The 25,146-nt window shown below is 43.6% G+C and overlaps 1 protein-coding gene across 2 annotated transcripts; it reads right to left on the reverse strand.

The window, feature by feature from the left end:
• Nucleotides 1-306: 306 nt before the first annotated feature.
• SARS1 (seryl-tRNA synthetase 1) lies at nucleotides 307-24,478 on the reverse strand. Of its 2 annotated transcripts, XM_032155148.2 has the most exons (12): nucleotides 24,242-24,478; nucleotides 14,425-14,495; nucleotides 10,072-10,152; nucleotides 8,939-9,097; nucleotides 7,484-7,627; nucleotides 6,696-6,851; nucleotides 3,042-3,263; nucleotides 2,367-2,496; nucleotides 1,925-2,082; nucleotides 1,603-1,668; nucleotides 1,099-1,228; nucleotides 307-741 (listed from the first exon to the last, which is right to left on the reverse strand). In XM_032155148.2, exons 1-12 carry the CDS (start codon nucleotides 24,375-24,377, stop codon nucleotides 584-586), a joined length of 1,611 nt encoding a protein of 536 aa, XP_032011039.1. In that variant the 5' UTR covers nucleotides 24,378-24,478; the 3' UTR covers nucleotides 307-583. The 2 variants fall into 2 exon arrangements, with proteins under 2 accessions (XP_032011039.1, XP_032011041.1); XM_032155150.2 differs by lacking the exon at nucleotides 1,603-1,668.
• Between the last annotated feature and the right edge of the window lie 668 nt (nucleotides 24,479-25,146).

The following is a 25,146-nucleotide window of genomic DNA, read 5'->3' on the forward strand; positions in this document are numbered from 1 at the left end:
CCTCTCCCTTTCCACAGAGTCCTTTGTAGGGAACAGAAGTGCTAGAAGGCTTTTAAAACAGTTCTGGTGTCTAAGCTAGTCCTACCTCAATGATTTCAAGCAGGAACATATTTGTAAAGGAGGATCCTGGCCCTTGCCCTGCAAGCTTGTGTGATTCAGACTCCATTTTCCACCTTCCCCTTGAGCCTTTTCTAAGTGTACCCCTCCCTTCGCTTACCTGTTCAAAGGCTCTGTGACTTGCTAACTGGAGGGAGCAGCCTAATTTGAAAGGAAAAGCAGAAGTGTATATCAGGGAGAACCATCAGAGGCGGGGTTCAAGCCCCGGGAAGAAGACTGAGGAAGAGTCCTAAGCCCTCCCCAGAGATGCTTTATTACATGGTTTCATCAGTCATCAGTGATGGGTCCCTATGCCCATGCGAGGAGACAGGAACATCTGTGTGGTACATGGCACTGTTCCCCTCTCAGCTACGCGGTCAGATGGGGACAGGGGGATGAATGGGTGCTTGGCTTCCCTGCTGTTGGGCAGGCTCTGAGATCTCAGTGGACAGAAATGAAAGCCTGGCAAACAGGAAGGCAGGAATGTTCAGGCATCGGTGACCTCCATGTTCTGCAGCCTGTTTTCTAGGGTGACGTCTCTTGCTGCCGCTTTCTTTTTGCTGCCCTCATGTTGCTTCTTCTGCTTCTTTGATGGCTCCTGCTCAATGGGCGCAGGCTTCACAAAGGGGATCAGTTCTTGCAGTCCTGGGAAGGAAGAGCCAAGCAAATGACCTGTTGTTTCTCAGCAAGTCAAAGCCCTAAGACCTCTGGGGAGAATTCAACAAGACAATGATCCCTTTGAACAGAGGGGTCCCTTTGATAGGCACCGGTTTCCTTTATTCTTTTCTTCCCTAGTCTGAATTTTAGCAGCATTTCAATATCACACCTGCACTGGCTACTTTCTCAACCAAGCCCTCTGCCCTGCCCAGCCCGAGAGGGCAGACAGAGTTTCAGGGGCTGTGTCTGAACAAAAAAACCTGGTATATCCTGAAAGGGGCCTGCTGTTTAGAAGAGTGTGAAGACAGAAAAGAGGAGGACGATGAGATGAGCTGGGAGTTTTACCTGGCGGCATGAACTCCTTCAATTTCTCAGGCACAGTGATGCCCTTCTCTGTCTGGTAGTTCTCCAGGATGGCGCAGATGGTACGGGTAGTGGCGCACATGGTAGCATTGAGCATATGGACAAACTCCACCTGGGAAGACAGGGTCCCAGAGGGGAAGTCGAGCTCAACTCTCATCTGGTCTTACTGACGGCCAGGAACCATCCATTCAACCAGACTTCCCCAACCACAACTGTCCAAATCAAAATGATGGGTTCTACCCCTTAGCAACTTTTTTCTCAATTTGAATTATTTGGTATTTATTGCCTATTAGATAACTGCAGAAAGATCCCTCATGTTTCCATGAGTGACAAGTGGTAGCTTCTGGTATTCTGAGGAGTTGGGCCCTTTGAGGGAAGGAAGAAACTACTATTGTGGCCTTTCCGTTTTGCCCCTTTCAAGCTCCTGACTTGGAAAAGAGTAGGGCCTGAAAATTGGGTTTGAAGAGAGCAGCTTACAACCCAGACCTTCTTGGGTGAGAAGAGGGAAGCCTCCAACTTGTTCTGTGTAGATAAATGGAGATTATTCTTTCTCTGGAGTTAAGAAAAACAAAGCCAGAAAGAGAAAAGCTAGAATTACCTTATAGAAGAGAGCTAGATTCAGGTTTCTAGCTAAAAGAACTCAGTCCTGACTCAGTAGAAGGCATTTTCAGATTCCCTTTTTGGTCTAGATTGAGAAGCTCAGATTTTCCCATGATGCTGGGGACCAGTGCACCCCAAAGGCTGAGAAATAAGATGGACGGGCAGTGTACTGAAGGCTCTGCTTCCCACCTCCCCGGGGGCCATCTACCTTGTCCATCATCTTCTTGGTTTGCCCATATCGGATTCGAAGCCGGCGAGCCTGGTAGTCCGTGCAATTAGAACAGGAGACCAACTCACGGAAGGCTCCTGAGCCCGGAAACCAGGCCTCCAGGTCAAGCTTCTTACTGGCAGCATGATTCAAAGAACCTGTAAGGAAAAACCCCTAGAACTCGTGAAGGAGGGATGGTATTTCAGAAGGCTAACCTTTAGCAAGCCTGAAGAATTCTTTAATTCATGTCCTGTCTCCAGAGGTGAAATCACATCCAGATATTCTTAACACCAAATACTCCCAAGTGAGAAGAGTGTAATATTTTAATTAATGTGGGCAATGAGTTGAATTGTGAGCTGTTTCTCTGTGTGGCAGCTCAGCTGGTAAGGGTGGCGTCTGGGATTGCAGGAAAGGGAGGCTGAGAAGAGGCTGGGTCCCATACCTGAGACAATATTCACAATGTGGTAAGGAATCCCCAGGGACTGGTAGAACTCCTCTGCGGTGGTAATCATCTCTTCAAACATCTCCCATGACTTGTTGTCATGGGGTGATGAGTACACAAACTGTTCAATCTGCAGAGAGGGACCCAAGGAGACGGTGACAGTGGTATAGGGTGAATAAAGGACTGAAGTGGGAGACATCCTTGCCATGAAGACCCGTTTCCACACCACTGGGAGGCAGGCAAGGCTGGGCCCCCAGCAACTGGGACTGGATCACAAGAGCAAATGCTTATGGTGCGAGCTTCCCACATGCATGCCAGCCCCTGTTCTGAGTGCTTTACGTATATTGACTGGGATAATCCTCACAATAGGCCACAATAGTCCTGGTGAGGCAGGCACCATTACTGTTATCCTCCTCGTACAAAGGCAGAAATGGAGCACTGGGGGCTTATGCATTTTGCCCAATGTTACACAGCTGGTGAGTGGTAAAGCCGCAGCCTGGTTTCAGGGTCCATACTCTACGCCACTCCACCATGCACTTCCCCGGAAACACAGAGGTAAGCAATGAGAGGGAGAGCTGGAGCCAGGATGGGCCTCAGCAACACAGATCCTATCTCTCGTCTAACCATTCTGGAGACAGAGAAAGTTCCACTCCTTACCCTGACCCATCTACTCACCTTCTCAAACTGATGGACTCGGAAGATGCCACGGGTGTCACGGCCATGGGAGCCCACCTCCTGACGGAAGCAGGTAGACAGGCCAGCATACTTGATGGGCAGGTCCTCCGGCCGGAGCCACTCATCCCGGTGCAGGGCAGCAATGGGCTGCTCTGAGGTGGCAATCAGGTACTTCTCATCATAGGAGTTGTCATCAGACTTTTCACTGCCTTTGCCAATCACCTGTGGAAGGAAGGAGCTATACCAGTTAAGAGGAAGCGGGGAGGACCTTGGCTAGAATAAGAAATCACAAGAAAGAGATCAATAATAGTGCAGGAAAAATTTCCTTTAATCCCTGCCTGGGAGTGGGGAGAGAATACTAAAAAGATAAAGGAATGGGTCAGTCCAAAATGGGGTCCCTGACAGAGATCAAAGAAATGTAAATTAAGAGGAAAGAATATTTTCCACTTATCTTTTTTTTTCTTTTGAGACAGAGCCTCACTCTGTTGCCCAGACTGGAGTGCAGTGGCACAATCTCTGCTCACTGCAACCTCCACCTCCCAGATTCAAGCGACTCTCCCGCCTCAGCGTCCTGAGTAGCTGGGATTACAGGCACGCGCCACCACGCTCAGCTAATTTCTGTATTGTTAGTAGAGAGAAGGTTTCACCATGTTGGCCAAGCTGATCTCGAACTCCTGACCTCAGGTGATCCACCTGCCTCAGCCTCCCAAAGTGCTGGGATTACAGGCGTGAGCCACTGTGCCCAGCTATTTTCCACTTATCTAATAAAGAAAACTCATCCATGATGAATAATGGTCAATGCTGGCAGGTATGCAATAAACCTGTGCTGGTAGCCACATACATTAATCCTTGTGAAGCGTTTACTAAACACCAATGTGGAGCAAAAAGGGACACCAGTCTCTGCTTTCTTGGTGCTTATAGGTTAGTGGCTATGATCCTTAAAGAATATACTTTGCTGTTCAGCTGAAGAAAATAATGCAAAAAAAAAAAAAAAGGTTCAGACAGGACAAAGTTCACTGTAACATTATTTATGTAATATTATACAACCATAAAAATGAAGACCATGCAGTAACACAGAAAAATACTTTTGATATAATACCACATAAAAAGGCAGCCAGGCACGGTGGCTCATGCCTGTAATCCCAGCACTTTGGGAGGCCTAGGCAGGCAGATCACCTGAGGTCAGGAGTTCAAGACTAGCCTGGCCAACTTGGTGAAACCCTGTCTCTACTAAACATACAAAAATTAGCCAGGTGTGGCCGGGCGCAATGGCTCATGCCTGTAATCCTAGCACTTTGGGAGGCCAAGGCGGGTGGTTCACCTGAGGTCAGGCGCTCGAGACCAGCCTGGCCAATGGCAAAACCCCGTTTCTACTAAAAATACAAAAAAAAAAAAAATTAGCCAGGCATGGTGGTGGATGCATGTAGTCCCAGCTATTCAGGAGGCTGAGGCAGGATAATCCCTTTAACTCGGTGGGTGGAGGTTGCAGTGAGCTGAGATCATGCCACTTTAGCCCGGGTGAAAGAGTGAGACACCGTCTCAAAAAAAAAAAAAAAAAAAAAATTAGCCAGGTGTGGTGGTGACGCCTGTAATCCCAGCTACTCGGGAGGCTGAGGCATGAGAATCACTTGAACCCAGGAGGCGGAGGTTGCAGTGAGCCAAGATCGTGCCACTGCACTCCAGCGTGGGCAACAGAGTGAGACTCTGTCTCAAAAAATGAATAAATAAATAAAAATTAAAATTAAAAATAATGCTAAATAAAAAGGCAATTTATGTACATGGCAATTGTAAGTATGTGAAAACAACATATATATGAAAAAAATCCCAAAGTGAATATTTTAAGATGACAGTTGTTATATTAGGTCAATGGGAAAGCAGATAATTCCCTCTGCCATTTCTAAATTTTCTGTTATGTAGCAGCATTTTAATTAAAAAAAAAAAAAAAAAAAAGTAAGGAAGAAAGGTTCCCCTGGGTCAGTGTTTAGAGGCCTGGAAAACTACCTTGCTACCTGGCAGTAGGAATTTAGCTGCTGTGGGGCCATTCACGTACAACATACGAAAGCTCTAGGGCTGTGCAGCCTAATATGGTATAGCCAGCCACATATGACTATTTAAATTAAATTGGGCTGGGCATAGTGGCGCACACCTGTAATCCCAACAGTTTGGAAGGCTGAGGCGGGTGGATTGCTTAAGCCCAGGAGTTTGAAATCAGTTTGGGCAACATAGTGAGACCCTGTCTCTATACAGGAAATTAATTAAAAAAAATAAAAACAAATTAAATTAAAATTTAGTTCCTCGGTTGCATCAGCCACATTTTCAGTGCTCAAGTCACATATGGCTGATGGTTGCCATGCTGGATCATGCAGACTTAGAACATTTCCATCAGTGCAGAAAGTTCTATTAGGCAGCGCTACATTCATTCATTCTTACAGAACTGAGGTTTTTATCAGACAAGAAGTGCCAGCCAAAATTCTTCACTATTGAAACCTGTGATTCTTCCTGCCTGTGGGTCCAAGAAGCATCTGGATAAGAGATGGAGATTGCAGGACTCAGGGAGCACCAGCTACCTAACAGTTTCCATAATACTCCACATAGGTTTCTCCCTAGTGTTACCTGCAGTGGATATTTCTAATGTTCTGTTAGTGATTGTCTAATCTTAGGCGTTGAAATTAGAAAAAGAAAGAAAAGGTAAAACAGGTTTTAGTAAAGGAACACACTCCTCCCCTCATTAAAAGAAATAAGAGAGGGAGGAGGTCAAGGTTATACTAATGCTCAGGGTTTAGGGAGAGCACTTTGTTTCCCAGTGCGTCTTGAATGAAAACTTAACTTTTACCTCATCAACAGAAACAATGGAAAGATCGTTCTAATTATTGAACTATCTCCCTAAATAAATCAGATGAGTCCAACAGCAGTTGTCTAACTCTACCTCCACTGTCTGGAGAGGAAATAAGCCAGGAGGAACTAAGTCCCTATTTCTGACAGAAGAGTTGAAAGGGAGGGACAAATGAATAGTAGACACTGCTGCATTGGACAGCTGTTAGCAGAGACACTCTAGAAATCTTGAGTGCTGAACACAGAGTGGGGTGCTGTTATTGGTGTTAGAGCCAGTTGATCAGAATGACCTTCTGAACCTTGACTTGAATTGTCTGGCTCTCCCTGACATGGTCCATGGTTGAGAGGGAGCCACAAACTGGAAGCCACCTCCATCCCAAGGCAAGTATGTCTCACCCTGTGGAAGCTTCCAGGCTGGGGTTAGGAGTGGGAGGACATGGGAAGCGGGCTAGGAGATCAGTGCCACTACTGTAATTTCCTTTTGTCCAAGCACCCAAGGAATGGGCTTCTTTTGTAAGCTCATGGTGTTCAAGTACGCTTGATTTAGATACATCATACAGATTACCCAGGGAAAGGTAAAAGAGGCTCTGCAGCTTCACTGTCTAATATGGTAGTCATTAGCTACATGTTTAAGTTAAAATTAATTAAAATAAAAAATGTGCTTCCTCCGTTGCACCACCCACATTTTAAGTGCTTAAGAGTCACAGATAGAGAACGTTTCCATCATTGCAGAAAGTCCTATTGGATAGCACCACTCTGCATCACTGAAGTTAAGCTACATAACTTAAGAAGTCATTCTGTCACCTGACCCAGGCTACTCACCTTATAAAGTTCTTCATCAAACTGGCTGAGCTGTGCCACCTCCTGCATGACCTCCTTCCTCATGAAAAAGGGGGTATAAATGGGAATGTAGCCCCGACTTCCCAAGGTGCGAAGGGCATACTGGATGAGAGCCTGTTCCAGGAACACCAGGACCCCCTAGAGGAGCAGAGACACAGTACTGTCTGATTGGGTCTTGTCACCATCATGTTCAGCTAGAACTGACACCTAAAGGCACCTGGGCCAAGAGAACAGGACTACCGAGGGGCAAGCAGGAGGCCAATAAAAGACCACAGATCCCAGCAACTGACATTCTGAACCTTGAGATTCGTTCTGAACACTGAAGCCCAGTGAATCATCCAGGCACACCATTAAGAGAATTATCTTGATGTTCTCAAAGCACTTTGGGCCTACACAAACCACAGGGCTTATGACAGTGGATTTTGATTCTTTGTTACTTGTCTGACTGTCCAATTATACTGAGCTACTTAAAGGCAGAGACTGTTCTGACTCAGTCAGCAAAACAGACATTCATTATGGAGGACCACTTAGTGGCTTTTGTTCTATGGAATCCTGATAAGCCCTCTCTTGCTTTAGAAAGAGAATTGCATCTAATTGCCAATACATTTGCAGAAAGGCGAGTACAACTGGTAGATTTGTGGGCCTCTTTAAGTAGATTATGTTTCTCCACAAAAAAAAAAAATATATATATATATATATTTTTTTGTTGTTGTTGTTGTTGTTGTTGTTTCTTTTTCATAATCCTATCCTCACTGGTTCCCAGCTCTTACCTTCAAGAAGTACCCTCGACTCCCAGCCACCACGGCCCCCTTTTCGCCTTCAAAGCCATCTACCATCACCACCAGGTCCACATGAGAGTACTTCTTCCTGACGGTACAATCACCCCAAATCCTCTCTACTTTGTTGTCCGCATCCTAAGGAAGCACAGCAAGAAAGAGAGATACAAGACATATGATTTTATTAGTTTTAAATTAAATTTTTTTTTTTTTTTTTTTTTGGAGACAGGGTCTTAACGCTGTCATCCAGGCTGGAGTGCAGTGGCACAATCTTGGCTCACTGCAGCCTCAACCTTCCAGACTCCAGTGATCCTCCCGCCTCAGCCTCAGCTGGGACTACAGATGGGTGTGCAACACTATGCTCGGCTAATTTTTGTATTTTTTGTAGAGACGGGGTTTTGCCATGTTGCCTAGGCTGGTCTCAAACTCCTGGGCTCAAGTGATCCGCCTGCCTAGGCTTCCCAAAGTGCTGGGTTTACAGACGTGAGCTACTGTGCCAAGCCTAATATATGATTTCTTAATTCTACAACCTCCATCTTTCCAAACTTTATTCTACCAACAACTTGGCTTTGTGAAGTCATTGCTTAACTCAAACACTACTGTGTCTCATAACTAGAGAAGGCAACTTCCTACTCAATGGAGAAGTAGTAACTTACAAAGTTTGAGAAGTGATTCTAGCCATGAAACTGCGAGTGATGATTTTCCAAGAGGTCTATAGTATTATCTTGGGGGTTTTTTTGTTTCTTTTTTTTACCCTTTTAAATTACCCCTCAAATCCTGCACAAGGACAACCCTTCCCAGACAATCGACATCGCCTGGGATGCAGAGGAGAATGTAGATTTTTTTTTCCAGGCTCTCATTGGTCCCAGGGCCACATGAGGGCGGACTCAGGGCCCTGACCTCCTGAGTCGTCTCATGGTCTGTGCTCTGCAGCCTCCTGCACACCCCAGCCTGCAGTGAGTTTAATGTTCACCAGGGAATGAATGAAAGAGGCACAGATGGGCCCTGCTACGGCTGGGGTGTCAGGGAACAAAGGCTGGGCTCAGAGCAGCTTTGTGCAGGGGAAGCTCCCGCTCAGCAGGAAACTTTTATCATGCAGATTTCCCTTCAACCTGCAGCTTCTCAGCAGGCTGTGGGTGAGGGGGTTAGGTTGATTTAGCAGATCCCTCCCACGAGACGCCTGCTACCACGGGCAACACGCAGTGGAGGACAGCAGCCCTGTTTAGAAGAGATTTCTGTGCCAGGAGTCTCCTCCTACCTGCTATCTCTGCTACTTCCCAATCAGACAAGGATCTGACTCCTGCAATTCTCAATTGGTGGGCAGAGGGAATATACAAAGAACCTACTTCTGACAGACAGTGCCAGTGTTCCACAGATCTCCTCCCGTCCCCACCCCTGCAGAGACAGCAGCGACCTAAGGCAGCCTCCTGCTGCAGCACAGCCACCTACCTCATCGTTACTGATGGGCACAGAAGGGTGCAGAAGGTTCCCAATCTCTCGGAGGTTCTCAAACCGCTCTGCTTCCAGCTTTATCCGCTCTGCGTCACACTTCAGGATGGCTTCATCAATGAGGAGTCGGACTTTTTTGATTTGTGAGACTTTCAGGTTCTGTAGATGAACAGGCCAGGCCCATAAGCAGGACAGTGAGGCAAGGACAGCACAGGAATATGATTCGGTTGCCCTAACCCTGTTGTGCTCTAAAGATAGCCCTTGTGGTAGCATTTTAAAAACTGGAAACGAAGACTTTTAAGAACTGAGATTTATTTCACACACAGATATATACAGTCTTGCCCTACAAATCCATCGGCATTTTTCTTTGGGGGTGCTTGAGGCAGAGATAGATAGTTCTGGCCACTATCTATTGTTCCCATACATTGCAGAAATTTTAGTACTGCCGCTCTCTTATGAGAACTTTCCCTTAATTTGCACTTTCTGATTTTCTTGACTGAACCAATTTAGCACTCTATTGATGTGCTGCATTTAACTGTTCTCTAGGAAGATTATAAATTTATTAGGAGTAAGAGATTTGTCTGAAGCATATTTTGTATTCTGTATTGCAGCTGTTTCAAACTATGCTCTTATTTCTTTGAGGCAAGCGCTTTAGCAGTAGGGCCAGGCAGGTTCAGGCCCCCAATCCGAGCCCCTCAAGCACAGCAACTTTGCTTTTTTGGTTTATGTTCTTGCTAAATGTTAAGGGTTTCAAGAAAGGGTTCAGTGACTAAAAAACTCAAAAATTACAGCTCTTGCCCAGCATACTGAATATTTACTGTGTTAGAGTAAATTGAAGTTTCTTGCCTTTGTGTAACAAAGGGTAGAATATGGAGTTATATAAACCAAACACAGTTCCTTTCCTTTTTCTATTCTTCCTACCCTTGACTCTCCCACTCCAACTGTCTCCATCTCTGCTGTCTAATAAATACTCAAATATAGAATATAACAAGAATGGGTGGGAACATTTCCCAGCAGCAGAAATGAAAGGATGTCACAATGCTGTGTGGAGCAGAGTGAGAGCACTTGCTGTCTAGGAATAAAATTAAGACAAAATAGCAGAGATCCTAACTTAGAAAAGAACTATAACTTACAGCTAACGTGTCTGCAGTAAGGTCATCGAAACTCAGCACATTCTCTGGGACAGACTCATCATCTCCCACTGGCTCTTTTTTCTGCAAGAAGGAAAAAAACCCAACACAAATAAATAAAAGAAAATCTCTGGCATTGATTTGTAAAGTGTACACCAAATTAACATATTATATAAATGAATCACAGAACTTCTTACATAAATTTTTCTAAAAGATACAACATGTAGGAAAAAAATTAGTACACTGGAAGCCAGAAGTCAAAGTGTCAAGCCCCTCCCTATGCTGCCACTTAATAGCTTTTTGATCCTAAAATCAATTAATCTGTCTGGGTCAGAGAATTAACATCCTGAAGAATATGAGAAGAATGTCATTCCCTGTACATAGATCATCATAGGAATCAGAAGAGAATTTATTTGAAATGCTCATGAGCTATAAGCGCTGGAGAGGTAGTGCAGTGCTCAGGAGCAAGCCCTGGAGCAGACACACCTGAGTGTGGATTCTTTTTTTTTTTTTTTTTTTTGACGGAGTCTCACTCTGTCGCCCAGGCTAGAGTGCCGTTTGCGTGCTCTGGGCTCACTGCAAGCTCCGCCTTCCAGATTCAAGTGATTCTCCTGCTTCAGCCTCCCAAGTAGCTGAGATTACAGGAGTGTGCCACCACGTCTGGCTAATTTTTTTTCCTTTTTTTTTTTTCTTTGTATTTTTAATAGATAGGGTTTCACTATGTTGGATAGGGTGATCTCAAACTCCTGGCCTTAAGTGATCCCCCACCTTGGCCTCCCAAAGTGTTGGGATTACAGGCGTGAGCCACTGCACCCGGCCCCGAGTGTAGATTCTTACCTACCTGCTAACAACAATCCCAGCAATGAGGCTAAGGGGGAAAGATGGATGGAATGATGAAATATCAGACAGCCAAGGAAAACAAACAAACAAAAAGTCACAAGATCTGGAATTCAGTTTAGAACAACCAATGTAATTTGACAAAATGGCAGGGGTGTAACCAGGGCTGGATTTCGTTCTCTCTAGTTTCTCTTCTCATCCTTCCGTATGATAATTCTGCTAAATCATCATTTCTAATCCTTGCACAAAACCAGGTGAATTTAAGAAGATCACTTAAAGAGTTAAATTCTTCTTAAATTAAAAAGAGTTGGCAGGGCACGGTGGCTCATGCCTGTAATCCCAGCACTTTGGGAGGCTGAGGTGGGTGGATCACGAGGTCAGGAGTTCAAGATCAGCCTGACCAAGATGGTGAAACCCCGTTTCTACTAAAAATACAAAAATTAGGCAGGCGCGGTAGCAGACACCTGTAATCCCAACTACTCGGGAGGCTGAGGCAGGAGACTTGCTTGAACTTGGGGGGCGGAGGTTGCAGTGAGCTGAGATCACACCACTGCACTCCAGCTTGGGTGACAGAGTAAGACTCCGTCTCAAAAAAAAAAAAGAATTAAAGAAAGTTAGTCAAAGGTCATTATAATAAGATACATGAGACTTCAACAAAACTTGCATAAGAATATTTAGCATCTGCTTTGTGAATATAAATAAAACAAAGTATAGCCAGGTATAGTGGCTTGCAACTGTAATCCCAGCTACATGGTAGGCTGAGGGGAGGATCAGTTTAGCCCAGGAGTTCAAGACCAGCCTGGGCAGCAGAGTGAGACCCCACATCTAAATATCTAAATATAAATAAATAAATAAATAAATAAATAAATAAATAAATAAATAAATATATATATATATATTTTTTTTTTTAATTAGCCAGGCATAGTGGAGTACACCTGTAGTCTCAGCTCCTTGGGAGGCTGAGGCGGGGGGATTGCTTGAGCCCAGGTATTAGAGGCTGTGGTGAGCTATGCTTGTGCCACTGTACTCCAGCCTGGGTGACTTTTTAAAAAATTAGCCAGGCACAGTGACATGTGTCTATAGTCCTAGTTACTTGAGAGGCTGAGGTGGGAGGACTGCTTGAGCCAAGGAGTTGGAGGCTGCAGTGAGCTACATGCCACTGCACTCTAGCCTGGGCAACAAAGCAAGACACTGTGTCAAAAAAAAAAAAAAAGAAAGAACAAAAGGACTAAATCTCCTAAATGTAAAGCATGGAAATCCTTTAGGTTCATTACACATTCTCATACAATCAAAATTCTGACCATAACTCCACTCACACCCTTCAGTGACTCAAAGCAAAATCATCTCTAAAAAGTTGGAAAAATCTGGCCAGGTGCAGTAGCAACACAGGGAGACTCCACCTCTACAAAAAAAAAAAAAAAAAATTAGCCGAGTGTGGTGGCATGCTACTAGGGAGGCTGAGGCAGGAGGGCTGCTTGAGCCCAGGAGGTTGAGGCTGCAGTGAGCCATGATTGTGCCACTGCACTCCAGCCTGGGCAACAAAATGAGACTTTGTCTCAAAAAAAAAGAAAAAAAGTTGGAAAAATGTGAAACTATCAGAATGAGTCTTGATAAGAACAGACTACAGAGGTAGGGAAAAAATGGACTAAATCTCAAGATTTTTGCAATGGCATAATAGGCAGGGTGATATGTTCGCAAGATAGTTACCAGGCTCCCTTGCTATTTGATAATCCCTCAGGGCAGCAAATTCAAGTTCTGAGCTCAAGGTTTGACTCTGCAACTAAGTTACAGTATGATTTTAAGCAAGCTCTTTAATTTCCTAAGCCGATTCCCTTACCCATTAAATAAGGCTGACAAATGTACTATCTGCACTCCAGCTTTGCAGTAAGGATCAAAACCAAAATGAGATGTCTGTGAAAGTATCTCAATGTTTTCAAGTGCTCTACAAATTAAAGCACTATCATTACCATTTCAATGGCAGTGGGAGTGAACACTCCCTGCATGGCTAGCAACAAAATCAGATCTAAGAATGTTATTGTGAATGACAACACTCACAATCCCATCTTCTTGCTACAAAAAATACCCAGCTGGCACTGACTGTACATAGGTCCCAAAGAACACCCAAGGAGGAGTATGCATGGGAATTAACATAATTATGGGGCCTCTAGTATGCGAATGACTAAGTCCCACAGAAAGAAACTCGATGATTATCAATATCACTTTCCACAGCTAAAAGTGTTACACGCTGAAAGTGTAACAAAATATTGTCAAAGAGAAAGATGCCGACTGCCATGAAGTTAAGTGTAAGGTGCTAGAATCCCAAGGTCATCTTTTTATGCTCTTTACTGGTGCAGTTCCAAAGTTCTATAATTTTTTGTTGTTGTTGTTTAGTTTTGAGGTTTACAACTTAAAAGTTATCTAGATTGTAAAGTGCATTTAATTGATTAATTTATTTATTTTGGAGACAGGGTTTCACTGGAAACCCAGGCTGGAGCTCAGTAGTGCAATCTTGGCTCACTGCAACTTTTACCTCCTGGCCTCAAGTGATCCTCCCACCTCAGCCTCCTGAGTAGCTGTAACTACAGGCACGGGCCGCCACGCCTGGCTAATTTTTTTGTTTCATTTTATTTTTGTAGAGATGGGGTTTCACCATGTTGTGCAGACTGGTCTTGAACTCCTGAGCTCAAGCAATTTGCCCACTTTGGCCTCCCAAAGTGCTGGGACTATAGGCGTGAGCTACCGCACCCAGCTAGCTATACTATGTAATGTAATATGATTAAGGGGCTAAACAGGTATTTTTGAAGAAAGGTTAAAAACATGAACTATTCTGGATACCAAAGCAAAAGCTGAGCTGAAACATAACATTTTTCAGGCATAGGAAGGATTTTTTTTTGGATGAAGGCCAGTAACATTACTTGCCATTCATTATAACTCACAATTGCTGAAAAACTACATGTTCTAGACATTGTGCCAAATTTTCTACATTTAAAAGAAATTTAGTTCTATCCATAACCATTGCTTGGCATTTAAATTTTAAAAAAAAGTTCTAACAATTCCATTCTATAGGTGAGTGTTAGTATTGTCATTTTATAGATGAGAAAACTGAGGCTGAGACATTAACTTGCCTAAAAGTCACATAACATAGCAAGATTTGAACTCTGAATCTGTAGTTTTCATTATGGAGCATAACTACACTGAGACGACAAATCTGAAATCTGCCATAAAAAAGATGACTGGTGGAATTTATATTTCTAATATAAGAACAGAATAGACAACAAACGGCTAGACAACAAAGAATCTTACCTGAACACAGAAGATGGACTTGTGGTAAAGTATATGAAAATGCCTCCAAGTTCCCTGCCTCCCTATCTTTTTAAAATAATATTTTCCCCTTTGGTAAGAAATTGAACATCTTGTAGACTTAAACACTGAGTTAGACCTTCTGTGAACATTAGCTAAGAGCAAGATCAAATATCTCCGCTCAAGTTCTCACGGCTGTTTGTTATTCAGTTCTCTTACCTTCATTTTCTCTCCGATTGTCTTGCTGCATAGGTTCTTCAGCTTGTTCAAGTTGTCTGCCCGAAATCTACCTAGGAATAAAGAATCCAAGAATATACCAAAGAAATGCCCATAATTAAGATACTGCCTTCTCCTGATCCTGACTTCTTAGTACTGATTTCAGGTTAAGGCCCAAATGCCGGCAGAGCTGAAGGATCTGCCTCATGAAGTTATAAAATCTTACAGCTTTTTTTTGGGGGGGGGGACAGTGTCTTGCTCTTGTTGCCCAGGCTGGAGTGTAGTGGTGCAATCTCGGCTCACTGCAACTTCCGCCTCCCAGGTTCAAGTGGTTCTCCTGCCACAACCTCCCGAGTAGCTGGGATTATAGGTGCCCACCACCACACTCGGCTAATTTTTGTGTTTTTAGAAGAGACGGGGTTTTGCCATGTTGGCCAGGCTGGTCTCGAACTCCTGACCTCGGCCTCCCAAAGTGCTGGGATTACAGGCTGAGCCACCGTGCCCGGCCTAATCTTAGAGCTTTAGAGCCCCAAATGTAGTTGGCATACAATGGTGACTACAATAGGGTGTCCCCAGCATTTGGTGACAAGGAAAAGACCATTCTGAGGTTAAAATTAAAAAGTATCATAACCTGTATGATGCCATTATAGAGTAACACATCTGAAAAACTTGGAAGACACTCAAGTAACTAACCTGCCCAATTATCTTAAAACTCATTTAAGGAAAAGGTGCTATGCATAGGAGTCTATAAAGAGTGCAGTCATGATTGCTACCTCTCCATGCTAGAAATGGCTAATGTTACCCTTTTACTTTGATATAATGCTCATCTGGCAGCCTTGAGAATAATTTAGTCTCTTATAATTTGGTTTCCTTTCGGGGAAGACAGGCACTAACTAGTCAATATATTGGCCCAAATTAATATATCGGTATCATGGATCATCAGTCTAACTCTGATTAGTAAAATTTGGACCTCTTGAATCTAAACGTTAGGGGCAATATGATAAAATTCAAGCACAAGCTTTTTTGTTGTTGTTGAGACAGCGTCTCACTCTGTCACCTAGGCTGGAGTGCAGTGGCACGACCTCAGCTTACTGCAACCTCTGCCTTCTGGACTCAAGTGATCCTCCCACCTCAGCCTCCCAGGCAGCTAGGACTATAGGTGTGTGCCACCACACCCAGCTAATTTTTTTATTTTTATTTTTGTAGAGATGGGTTCTGCTGTGTTGCCCAGGTTGGTCTCAAATTCTTGGGCTCAAGCGATCCACCCATCTTGGCCTCCCAAAGTGCTAGAATTACAGGTGTGAGCCATGGCATCCAGCCAAATTCAAGCTTTTAAGAGGCAAAATTGATGACTAGAAATGAGATAGCACCTAGAGAGCCATTCTTTAAGGCTTTACCAAGAAGCTTTCCTCTTTGATACCTCTTTAACAAAACTTCAATGCAAAATGATATCACTATTTTCTCATTCACTTATTCACATTGATAAAACTATACAGATGGATAATAGATTACTGGTTGCTAGGGGTGAGATGGAGGGCAAAGGGCAAAGGGAGTAGACTACAAAGAGATAGCAAGAAGGATCTTTGTGGTGATGAAACAGTTCTGTATCTTGAGCATGGCAGTGGTTATACAAATTTACACATGGTAAGATTGCACAGAACTACAAAACACGTGTGTAAAACTGGCAAAATCTGAATAAGGTTTGTGGATTGTAGCAATGTCAATTTCTTGGTTTTAATATTGTACTAGAGTTATATAAGATGTTATCATTGGGGAAAACAGGACCTTTCTACTATTTTTCCAACTTCCTATAAATCTATAATCGCTTTGAGATTCCCTCCTATTTGCAAGGCATCACAGTAGGTATTGGGAGCATAAAAGAAAATAAGGCCAGGTGTGGTGGCTCATGCCTGTAATTCCAGCACTTTGGGAGGCTGAAGTGGGTGGGTTGCTTGAGCCCAGGAATTCGAGACCAGCCTGGGCAATGTGGCAAAACCCTGCCTTTACAAAACAAACAAACAAAAAAAAACCAAAAATTAGCTGAGCATGGTGGTGTGTGCCTGTACTCCCAGCTACTCGGGAGGCTGAGGTGGGAGGATCGCTTGATCCCAGGAGGCAGAGACTGCAGTGAGCCGAGATCGTTCCACTGCACTCCAGCCTAGGTGACAGAACAAGACTCTATCTCAAAAGAGAAAAAGAAAAGAAACAAAAAGAAAATAAAACAAAACCAAATATTGTAACAATGCTGAATGTTTCAATGAATATAGTATATCCCTTCATTACTTTTAATTTCTCTCAGCAATGTTTTGTAGTTTTCAGTGTATAAGTCTTAAATGTTATTTATTAGGTATATCTCTATGTACCTGGTGCTTCTAAACTGTTACTTGTATATAGAAGTACCTTTGATTCTGTGTATTGTATCCAGTTATTTTGTTAAAGTTATTTAATTTTAATAGTTCAGCTTCTACATACACGATCAAGTGATCTGCAAATAATGACAGTTTCTTCCATTCCAATCTTTTATTTTTGTTTCTTGCCTTATTCATACTGCCTGGAACTTTTGGCATGATGTTGATTAGTAGAGGTGATAACAGACATACTTGTCTTGTTCCTAACCTCAAGGGGAAAGCATTCAATATTTCATCATTAGGAAAAATGTGGCCGGACGCAGTGGCTCATACCTGTAATACCAGCACTTTGGGAGGCCGAGGCGGGCGGATCATGAGATCAAGAGATCGAGACCATCCTGGCCAACACAGTGAAACCCTGTTTCTACTATAAATACAAAAATTAGCTGGGCATAGTGGCACGCGCATGTAGTCCCAGCTACTCAGGAGGCTGAGGCAGGAGAATCGCTTGAACCTGGGAGGCGGAGGTTGCAGTGAGCTGAGATCACGCCACTGCATTCCAGCCTGGCAACAGAATGAGACTCTGTCTCAAGAAAAAAAGAAAAGAAAAGAAAAGCAAACTTAGCTATGGGTTTTTCTGTAAGTATCTACTACCGGATTAAGGAAGCTCCCTTCTATTCTCAGTTTATTGCATTTTTATCATGAGCAATTGACTCTCCACATTAAAAAAAAATTTTGATCTATCTCACATAATACACCAAAATTAATATTAAGTAAATCTTATACCTAAATGTAAAAGGTAAAGGAATAAAATGTCTACAAAAAAAACTGGAGAATCTCTTCTGAAGGTTAAGACATAACATGATTTTCAAAACAGAATACAAATTCTGTGATTTATCTATTGTGTTTTGGAAACACAATATACAAATCATAGAAGAAAAGTCAATAAATTAGACTTCATTAAAATTAGGAACTTCTACTCATCACAAGACTGAAAGAATGAAAAGGCAAGCCACAGAATGGGAGAGGAGATCTGTGGTATCTAGCTGACAGGTATTCTTCTATCCACACTATATAAATAATTCCTACAAACCACTAAGAAAAGGACAAATAAAAATTGGTCAAAAGGCTTGAACAGGTACTTCTCAAAATAGGCTATCCAAATGCCATCAACTTATGAAAAAGCACTCAATATCTTTAGTCATCAAAAAAATGCAAATTAAAATAACAATGAGACACCACTATATATCTACCAGAATGGCTAAATTAAAAGGACTGCCAATGTCAAGTACTGGCAAGAATGCCAAGCAACTGGAACTCTTAGATACTGCTGGTGGGAATATCAATCATTACAACCACTTCGGAAAACTACTTGGTATTGTCTACTAAATCTAAACATGTGCCCACCCTATGATCCAGCAATTCTACTCCTTGGTACATACCCAACAGAAATGAGTGTTAATGTCTACCAAAAGACACACATAAGAATGTACATATGTTTTTATCACAAAATATAAGTATTTTAGGTGATGGATATGTTAATTAGCTGCTTTTATTGTTCTACATTGTATTCATAAATCATAACATTACATTGTACCCTATACATATATACAACTATAATTTGTTAATTGCCAATCAAACATTTTTTAAAAAAGAGTCTCTAGAAGCTTATTCATAATGCCCTCAACTGGTAACAACCCAGTTTATCCAAATGTCATAAAGTAAATATGCCAGTAGAATTGATTGGCATATTTACATAATGGAGTATTATATAGCAATGAAAAGAACCAACTACTGCTACATGTTAGTAACATGGATGAATCTTACAGACATAATCTTGAAAGAAAGAAACCATGCTGGGCGTGGTGGCTCACGCCTGTAATCCCAGCACTTTGGGAGGCCAAGGCGGGTGGATCACAAGGTCAGGAGATAGAGACCATCCTGGCTAACATGGTGAAACCCCGTCTCTACTAAAATACAAAAAAAATTAACCAGGCGTGGTGGTGGGAACCTGTCGTCCCAGCTACTCGGGAGGCTGAGGCAGGAGAATGGTGTGAGCCTGGGAGGTGGAGCTTGCAGTGAGCCGAGATCACGCCACTGCACTCCAGCCTGGGCGACTGAGCAAGACTCCATCTCAAAAAAAAAAAAAAAAAGAAAGAAGCCATATACAAAAGTATATACTATATAAGTCCATTTATATGAAGTTCAAAATCAGGCAAAGAAATTTATGGTGATAGAGGTAAGAATACTATTATTTTTGGAGGAGGGGCTGACTGGGAGGTGGCACAAGGCAATCTGCTGGTGTGCTGCAAATGTCATATATATATATATACTTTTTTTTTTTTTTTGAGACGGAGTCTCGCTCTGTCGCCCAGGCTGGACTGCAGTGGCATGACCTCGGCTCACTGCAAGCTCTGCCTCCTGGGTTCACGCCATTCTCCTGCCTCAGCCTCCCAAGTAGCTGGGACTACAGGCGCCCGCCACCACGCCCGGCTAATTTTTTTGTATTTTTAGTGGAGATGCGGTTTCACTGTGTTAGCCAGGATGGTCTCGATCTCCTGACCTCATGATCCGCCCGCCTCGGCCTCCCAAAGTGCTGGGATTACAGGTGTGAGCCACTGCGCCCGGCCTAAATGTCTTATATTTTGATCTGAGTGTTACATTGGTGTATAGATTTAGAAAACTCATCAACCTGTACACTAAGATTTGTGTACTTTACTGTATGTATGTCAATAAACATAAGTTTTTGAAGGGTATATACAGGAATAGTATAAATGCTGTAAGAGATTTGTAAGACAATATAAGGAGAGCACTCAACAAATGAGGTGGCACTACGACAGTAGTTGAGTGGCAAAGAGGGCTGATGGAAGTGGGAGTGGCACACCCTGATAAGGAGCATTCCAGGAAGAGGCAACAGTCACAGAAGTGTGAAAGAGTCTAGGAGTAGCAATAAGCTAGAGCAAAGAGCGGGAGGCCCTATGCAGGGAGTGGTAGACGGGAGGCCAGGAAGGCGTGGGGCACTTTGTAAATTGTGTTCAGAAATTTGGATTTTTATACTTTAAGGCTGTACTGTCCAATATAGTAGCTTTTAATACCATGTGACTATGAGCATTTGAAATTTGAAATGAGCACCTGAACAGAGTGGTGCTTTAAGTGTAAAACATACTTCGGAGTTTGAGGACTTGTACCCAAAAAAAAAAAAAAGTAAAATATCTCAGTAGTTTCAGTAATTTTTTTTTTTTTTTTCAGACGAAGTCTCACTTTGTCCCCCAGGCTGGAGTGCAATGGCGCAATCTCAGCTCACTGCAACCTCCGCTTCCTGGGTTCAAGCAATTCTCCTGCCTCAGCCTCCCAAGTAGCTGGGATTACAGGCACCCGCCACCATGCCTGGCTAATTTTTGTATTTTTTTTTTTTGGAGACAGAGTCTCACTGTGTCACCCAGGCTGGAGTGCAGTGGCGTGATCTCGGCTCACTGCAAGCTCTGCCTCCCGGGTTCACGCCATTCTCCTGCCTCAGCCTCCCGAGTAGCTGGGACTACAGGCGCCCCCCATAATAATGCCCGGCTAATTATTTTTGTATTTTTAGTAAAGATGGGATTTCACCGTGTTAGCCAGGATGGTCTCGATCTCCTGACCTCGTGATCTGCCTGCCTTGGCCTCCCAAAGTGCTGGGATTACAGGGGTGAGCCACCACACTGGGCTAGTTTCAGTAATTTAAAAATACTGATTATATGTTGAAAATATAATTTTGGGGCTGGGTGTGGTGGTTCACACCTGTAATCCCCACAGTGTGGGAGGTCGAAGTGGGAGGATCACTTGAGTCCAGGAATTCGAGGCCAGCCTGGGCAACAAAGTGAGACTCTGTCTCTACAAAAAATTAAAATATTAGCTGGGCATGGTGGTGCACACCTGTGGTCCCAGGTACTTAGAAGGTTGAGGTGGGAGGACCACTTGAGCCCAGGAGGTCCAGGCTGCAGTGAGCTGTGATCATGCCACTGCATTCCAGCCTGGGTAACAGAACAAGATGCTGTCAAACTCCAAAGTATGTTTTACACTTAAATAATAATAATAATTATATATATATATATGTATATAAAACTTTTGGGTATACAAGACTAGGTTAAATAAAATGTATTACTAAAATTAATTTCATCTGTTTCTGTTTATATTTTTTAGATTGGATACAAACAAATTAACAATTACAGACTATCGCCAACTTATAATGGTTAAACTTTATGATCAATAGTAATAAATTACATGAGATATTCAACACTTTATTATAAAATAGGGTTTGTGTAAGATGATTTTTCCCAACTGCAGGTTAACGTCAGTGTTCTGAGCACATTTAAGGTAGGCTTGGCTAAGCTATGATATTCAGTAGGGTATGTGTATTACATGCATTTTTTACTTACAATATTTTCAACTTATGATGGATTTATTGGGACATAAACCCATCCTAAGTCAAGGAGTGTCTGTATACATGAAGCTAACATTCTATTCCTATCAGACAGTGCTGCTCTAAAGTATGTCACTGCAAAACTTAAGCCTTCAAGTAAAATGATCAGATTTGCATTCTAGAAAGATTATATGCCCTGGTGAGACTGGGTTAAGATTGAAAGCAGACAGAAAGCTATTCCAGTTGCTGGGGCAAACAATGATAAGAACCTGTTTTAAAACATGTGCAGTAAAGGTTATGAGGAAATAACAGCTTTAGGCTGGGCATGGTGACTCATGCCTGTAATCCCAACATTCTGGGAGGCCGAGGTGGGAGGATCGCTTGAGGCCAGGAGTTTGAGGCCAGCCTAGGCAACATGGCAAAACTTCATCTCTACAAAAAATACACCCATTAGCCAGGCATGGTGGCATTGCGCCTGTAGTCTCAGCTAGTCAGAAGTCTAAGGCAGGAGGATCATCTGAGCCTGGGGAGATTGAGGCTGTAGTGAGCTGTGATCATGCCTGGGTGACACAGTGAGACCTTGTCTCATATTAAAAAAACAGGAAACAACAACTTCAATTTTCAATGTACAGTAAAAAGAAAAAAAAAAAACCACTCAGGATAGCACTTTTTGAGGGAGGATAAAATTCTTGGGGTTTGCAGCAGATTTCCAGATACATGGAAATCTATTTGCTTCGGGAGTGGGGCCAAGACAAATATGCCCAAGTGTAGGATCATTACGCTACTCTGAATTAAAAAGAAGAAATCACAGTTCAAATCCCTGGAGTTACAAGAGTTCTAAGTTCCAATGTGGTATTATGACTCCAAGTTATATTGGACTCCTGTGTTCTCCAAGGAACCCTAGTGGTACCTTGTAAGTCTACAGGAAGACAAATTGGTATAGTTGTAGTGGAGGGCTTGGTGAAGCTTGCTATGTGTCCTCAATTAGGGAGCATGATCTGAGTTCTTAATGTGGCTCTGGTTATAAGCCCTTGTTCAAGGCAATGAGAGAAGAACTCCATCCTCTGATCTTAAGTTCAAGATGTCAAAGAACCTTGATATAAATCTGCCAGTGTCTACCTTGGGCCGTTGGGAACTTGGGAAAAAATATAAATTCCATTTGGATGCAAAGAGAATATTGGAAAGCGTTGTCAAATAGAAAATAATCAAATTAATAGATGTATTGGAAATAAACTACTGGCCAGGCATGGTGGCTCACACCTGTAATCCCAGCACTTTGGGAGGCTGAGGAGGGTGGATCACTTGAGGTCAGGAGTTAGAGACCAGCCTGGCCAACATGGTGAAACCCCCATCTCAACTAAAAAAAAATTAGCTGGGTGTGGTGGTGCATGCCTGTAGTCCCAGCTACTTGGAGGCTGAGGCATGATAATCTCTTGAAACCAGGAGATGGAGGTTGCAGTGAGCCGAGATGGTGCCACTGCACTCCAATCTGGGTGACAATGAGAGACTCCGTCTCAAAAACAAAACAAAACAAAACAAAGCAAAGAAATGACTTCACATTTGGGATTAAGTTTTTTAAAACAAGAACATAAACTACATAAACTGCTTTTCATAAAGAATGTAAAGTGCCCTGAACACAGAAAATATTCACACCTCCAACAAACCTTTATCAAGGCCTTACCAAGGACCAGGTACAGTGCTAGGTACTGGGATTTCATGTATAAATGTATATATGTATATCCACATATATACTGTATGAATAAAACTGAATCCTTGTCCCTGAAGAACTCACCACTTATCTACTTTTCAGATAAGGGACAAATACCTCAGATGTAGACATTATACCCAAAAGACTAGCTAACACATTCAAAGTCATTTAGCACTGGCCAAGGGCTGGACTGACACAAAAATCTGATACTCCTGACTTCAGATTCAGTAGAACAGTGCTCAGGCTAGTTTTATCCTAAACAAAAAATGTGGCAAAATTAAATTCCATTGCAACTCGAAACTTCAGGTCAAGTGTGGAATCTCACAATCAAACTACTACAATAGAGGGCCTAAGACACAGAATCAGCACAAAACTCAAGTTAAACAAATACTCTTTTGACATCCAAGATCCTTATAAACAGGAGAAAATCAATTTTCCTAATAGAAATCCATCACACTCTCGGATAGCGGCTGCTTTTGCAGTGTGCTGTCATCAACCTAGCTCCCAGATGGTTGCAGACCTATTGCATCAGACAAAGTACTTGACAGCATCCGCCCAACCAGCGACCACTCCAGTTAATATAGGCAGAGATTTACGGGCAGATGGTTCTATGGTTTTATTCAGCTTCATGAAAGATGCCCGATATGACTCCAAGATCCGGCAGTTTCAGGTTCTAGCCCAACTCTGCCAATGTCTTTAAAGGAAAACGTCCACAAATCACAATTAAACAGCCTCAGTCATTACAATCTTTTTCTCGCCTCCTCACCCCCGTCACGTTTGATCTACCACGGAAAAGACTTTTCTAATTCTTAAAGGTATGCCCATAGGTCGGGGGATGGCCTTCCGAAAAGCTTCAGGGTCATTTATTTTGGCCAAGAGCGGCCTCCAACGCCCGAATGAATCTACTGTGTTGCAGAAGTGACGCAGTCTCACGAGGAGCCTTTGATCCTATCGAAACAAAGGAAAACCACTCTGGCCTTGCTGAAGATCAGAAAAAGACTGGGGGGGGGAGCAAAGATTCCTGTTAGGAAAGCTGCCTAGACCCCACAACCTCCCGCCCCGGCATGTTCTGGCAACCCCTGGGACAGGAAGGCTTGACAGCTCCCGATGCGCGTGCGTACGCACACTGGCAGCGAACGGCACTGAGCACGCGTGGAAGGGACCTCGCTCCGCCCGGGTGGAGGAGAAAGTGGGATGACCCCGGCTACTAGGCTGTGTTTTCGGGGATGGGGAGAACCTCGGAGCCACTGCACCCTGGGAGGGGGTCTGACGAAGGGTGGAAGCTGTGGCCTCAGGAGCGGTGGCTGGATCTGAGAGAGAAAATTGGGTTTAGGATCAAGGAGGTAACCCGCCCGTCCCGGTACTTACATCGTCGCCACTCGCTGTCTGCCTTCACCAGCTGGTCCACCAGTCCCGGGTCCTTGAAGCGCTTCTCTTGCGTCTCTCGGATGAGGGCTGGGTCCCCTCCTTTATCCACCCGAAACAAATCCAGATCCAGCACCATCTTCCTTCCTCCCGGGCCAACACTCAGAGAAGCGAGGACCGCGCCGCGGCACTCAGCCTGTGACCGCGGCACTGCGCCGGCGCGCTGACCCTCCCTTCCTGCTCAGGCGCAGCTGGAGCCCGCAGGCGACCCCTCGCGACCGGAAGCGGCTTGTTGGAGGCGGGGCCGCGGAGGGAGGGGAGGGGAGAGTGGGTGGGCGTGGGACTATACATCTGGTTCCTGCTCCCTGGCTCTGCTACACTCTGCAGGAAATGTGATCGTCACAAGAAAGTGTGAATGCCTCAGTTTCCTCCTCCTGTCTCTAGGCAGAGAGGCCTGTCCCCTCATCCCTACCTTAGAGGCCGATACCTTCACCAGGTGTCCGTTTTCCTCTCACTAGGTTGGCTTCTTCCACTGGGCTCTTTCCCTGAACCTCGTCCGTCTTCTCCATCTTGATACAAGAGGATGGCATATTTAGTCCCAGGGCTACCTCAGCTTAAGATTCCTGCTCTCGTGCCTTAGAAATGGTATACCTTTATTAATCTGATTATTGGGTAAACCAAATTGTCCCTTTACCAACTCTTAAGAGCACAGCTTTGGGAAAGTGCGGTTGTCTTTTAGAGAGAGACAAGAGAAAACTTTTCCAAAGGGACATCAAGCAGATTTGAACGCAGTATAAGGTGTTGATGTCATGTCTTGGGTCAATTTGAAAGCGTCTTGAAGAATGATTTGTATCATACTTTGATTTTATAATGTTCAGACCTTTAAATGAAATATTCTAGTTGTGGAG

This window comes from Hylobates moloch, unplaced genomic scaffold, assembly GCF_009828535.3.
Source record: "Hylobates moloch isolate HMO894 unplaced genomic scaffold, HMol_V3 SCAFFOLD_5, whole genome shotgun sequence".
NCBI lineage: Eukaryota > Metazoa > Chordata > Mammalia > Primates > Hylobatidae > Hylobates > Hylobates moloch.

Excerpts from the sequence above, each read along its gene's own strand:
- SARS1 (XM_032155148.2), bottom strand. The coding sequence starts at position 24,377 with ATGGTGCTGGATCTGGATTTGTTTCGGGTGGATAAAGGAGGGGACCCA. Across the intron at positions 10,153-14,424 it reads CAATCGGAGAGAAAATGAAG|AAAAAAGAGCCAGTGGGAGA; the intron begins GTAAGAGAACTG and ends TCCTTCTTGCAG. Across the intron at positions 742-1,098 it reads GAAGGAGTTCATGCCGCCAG|GACTGCAAGAACTGATCCCC; the intron begins GTAAAACTCCCA and ends CTTCCTTCCCAG.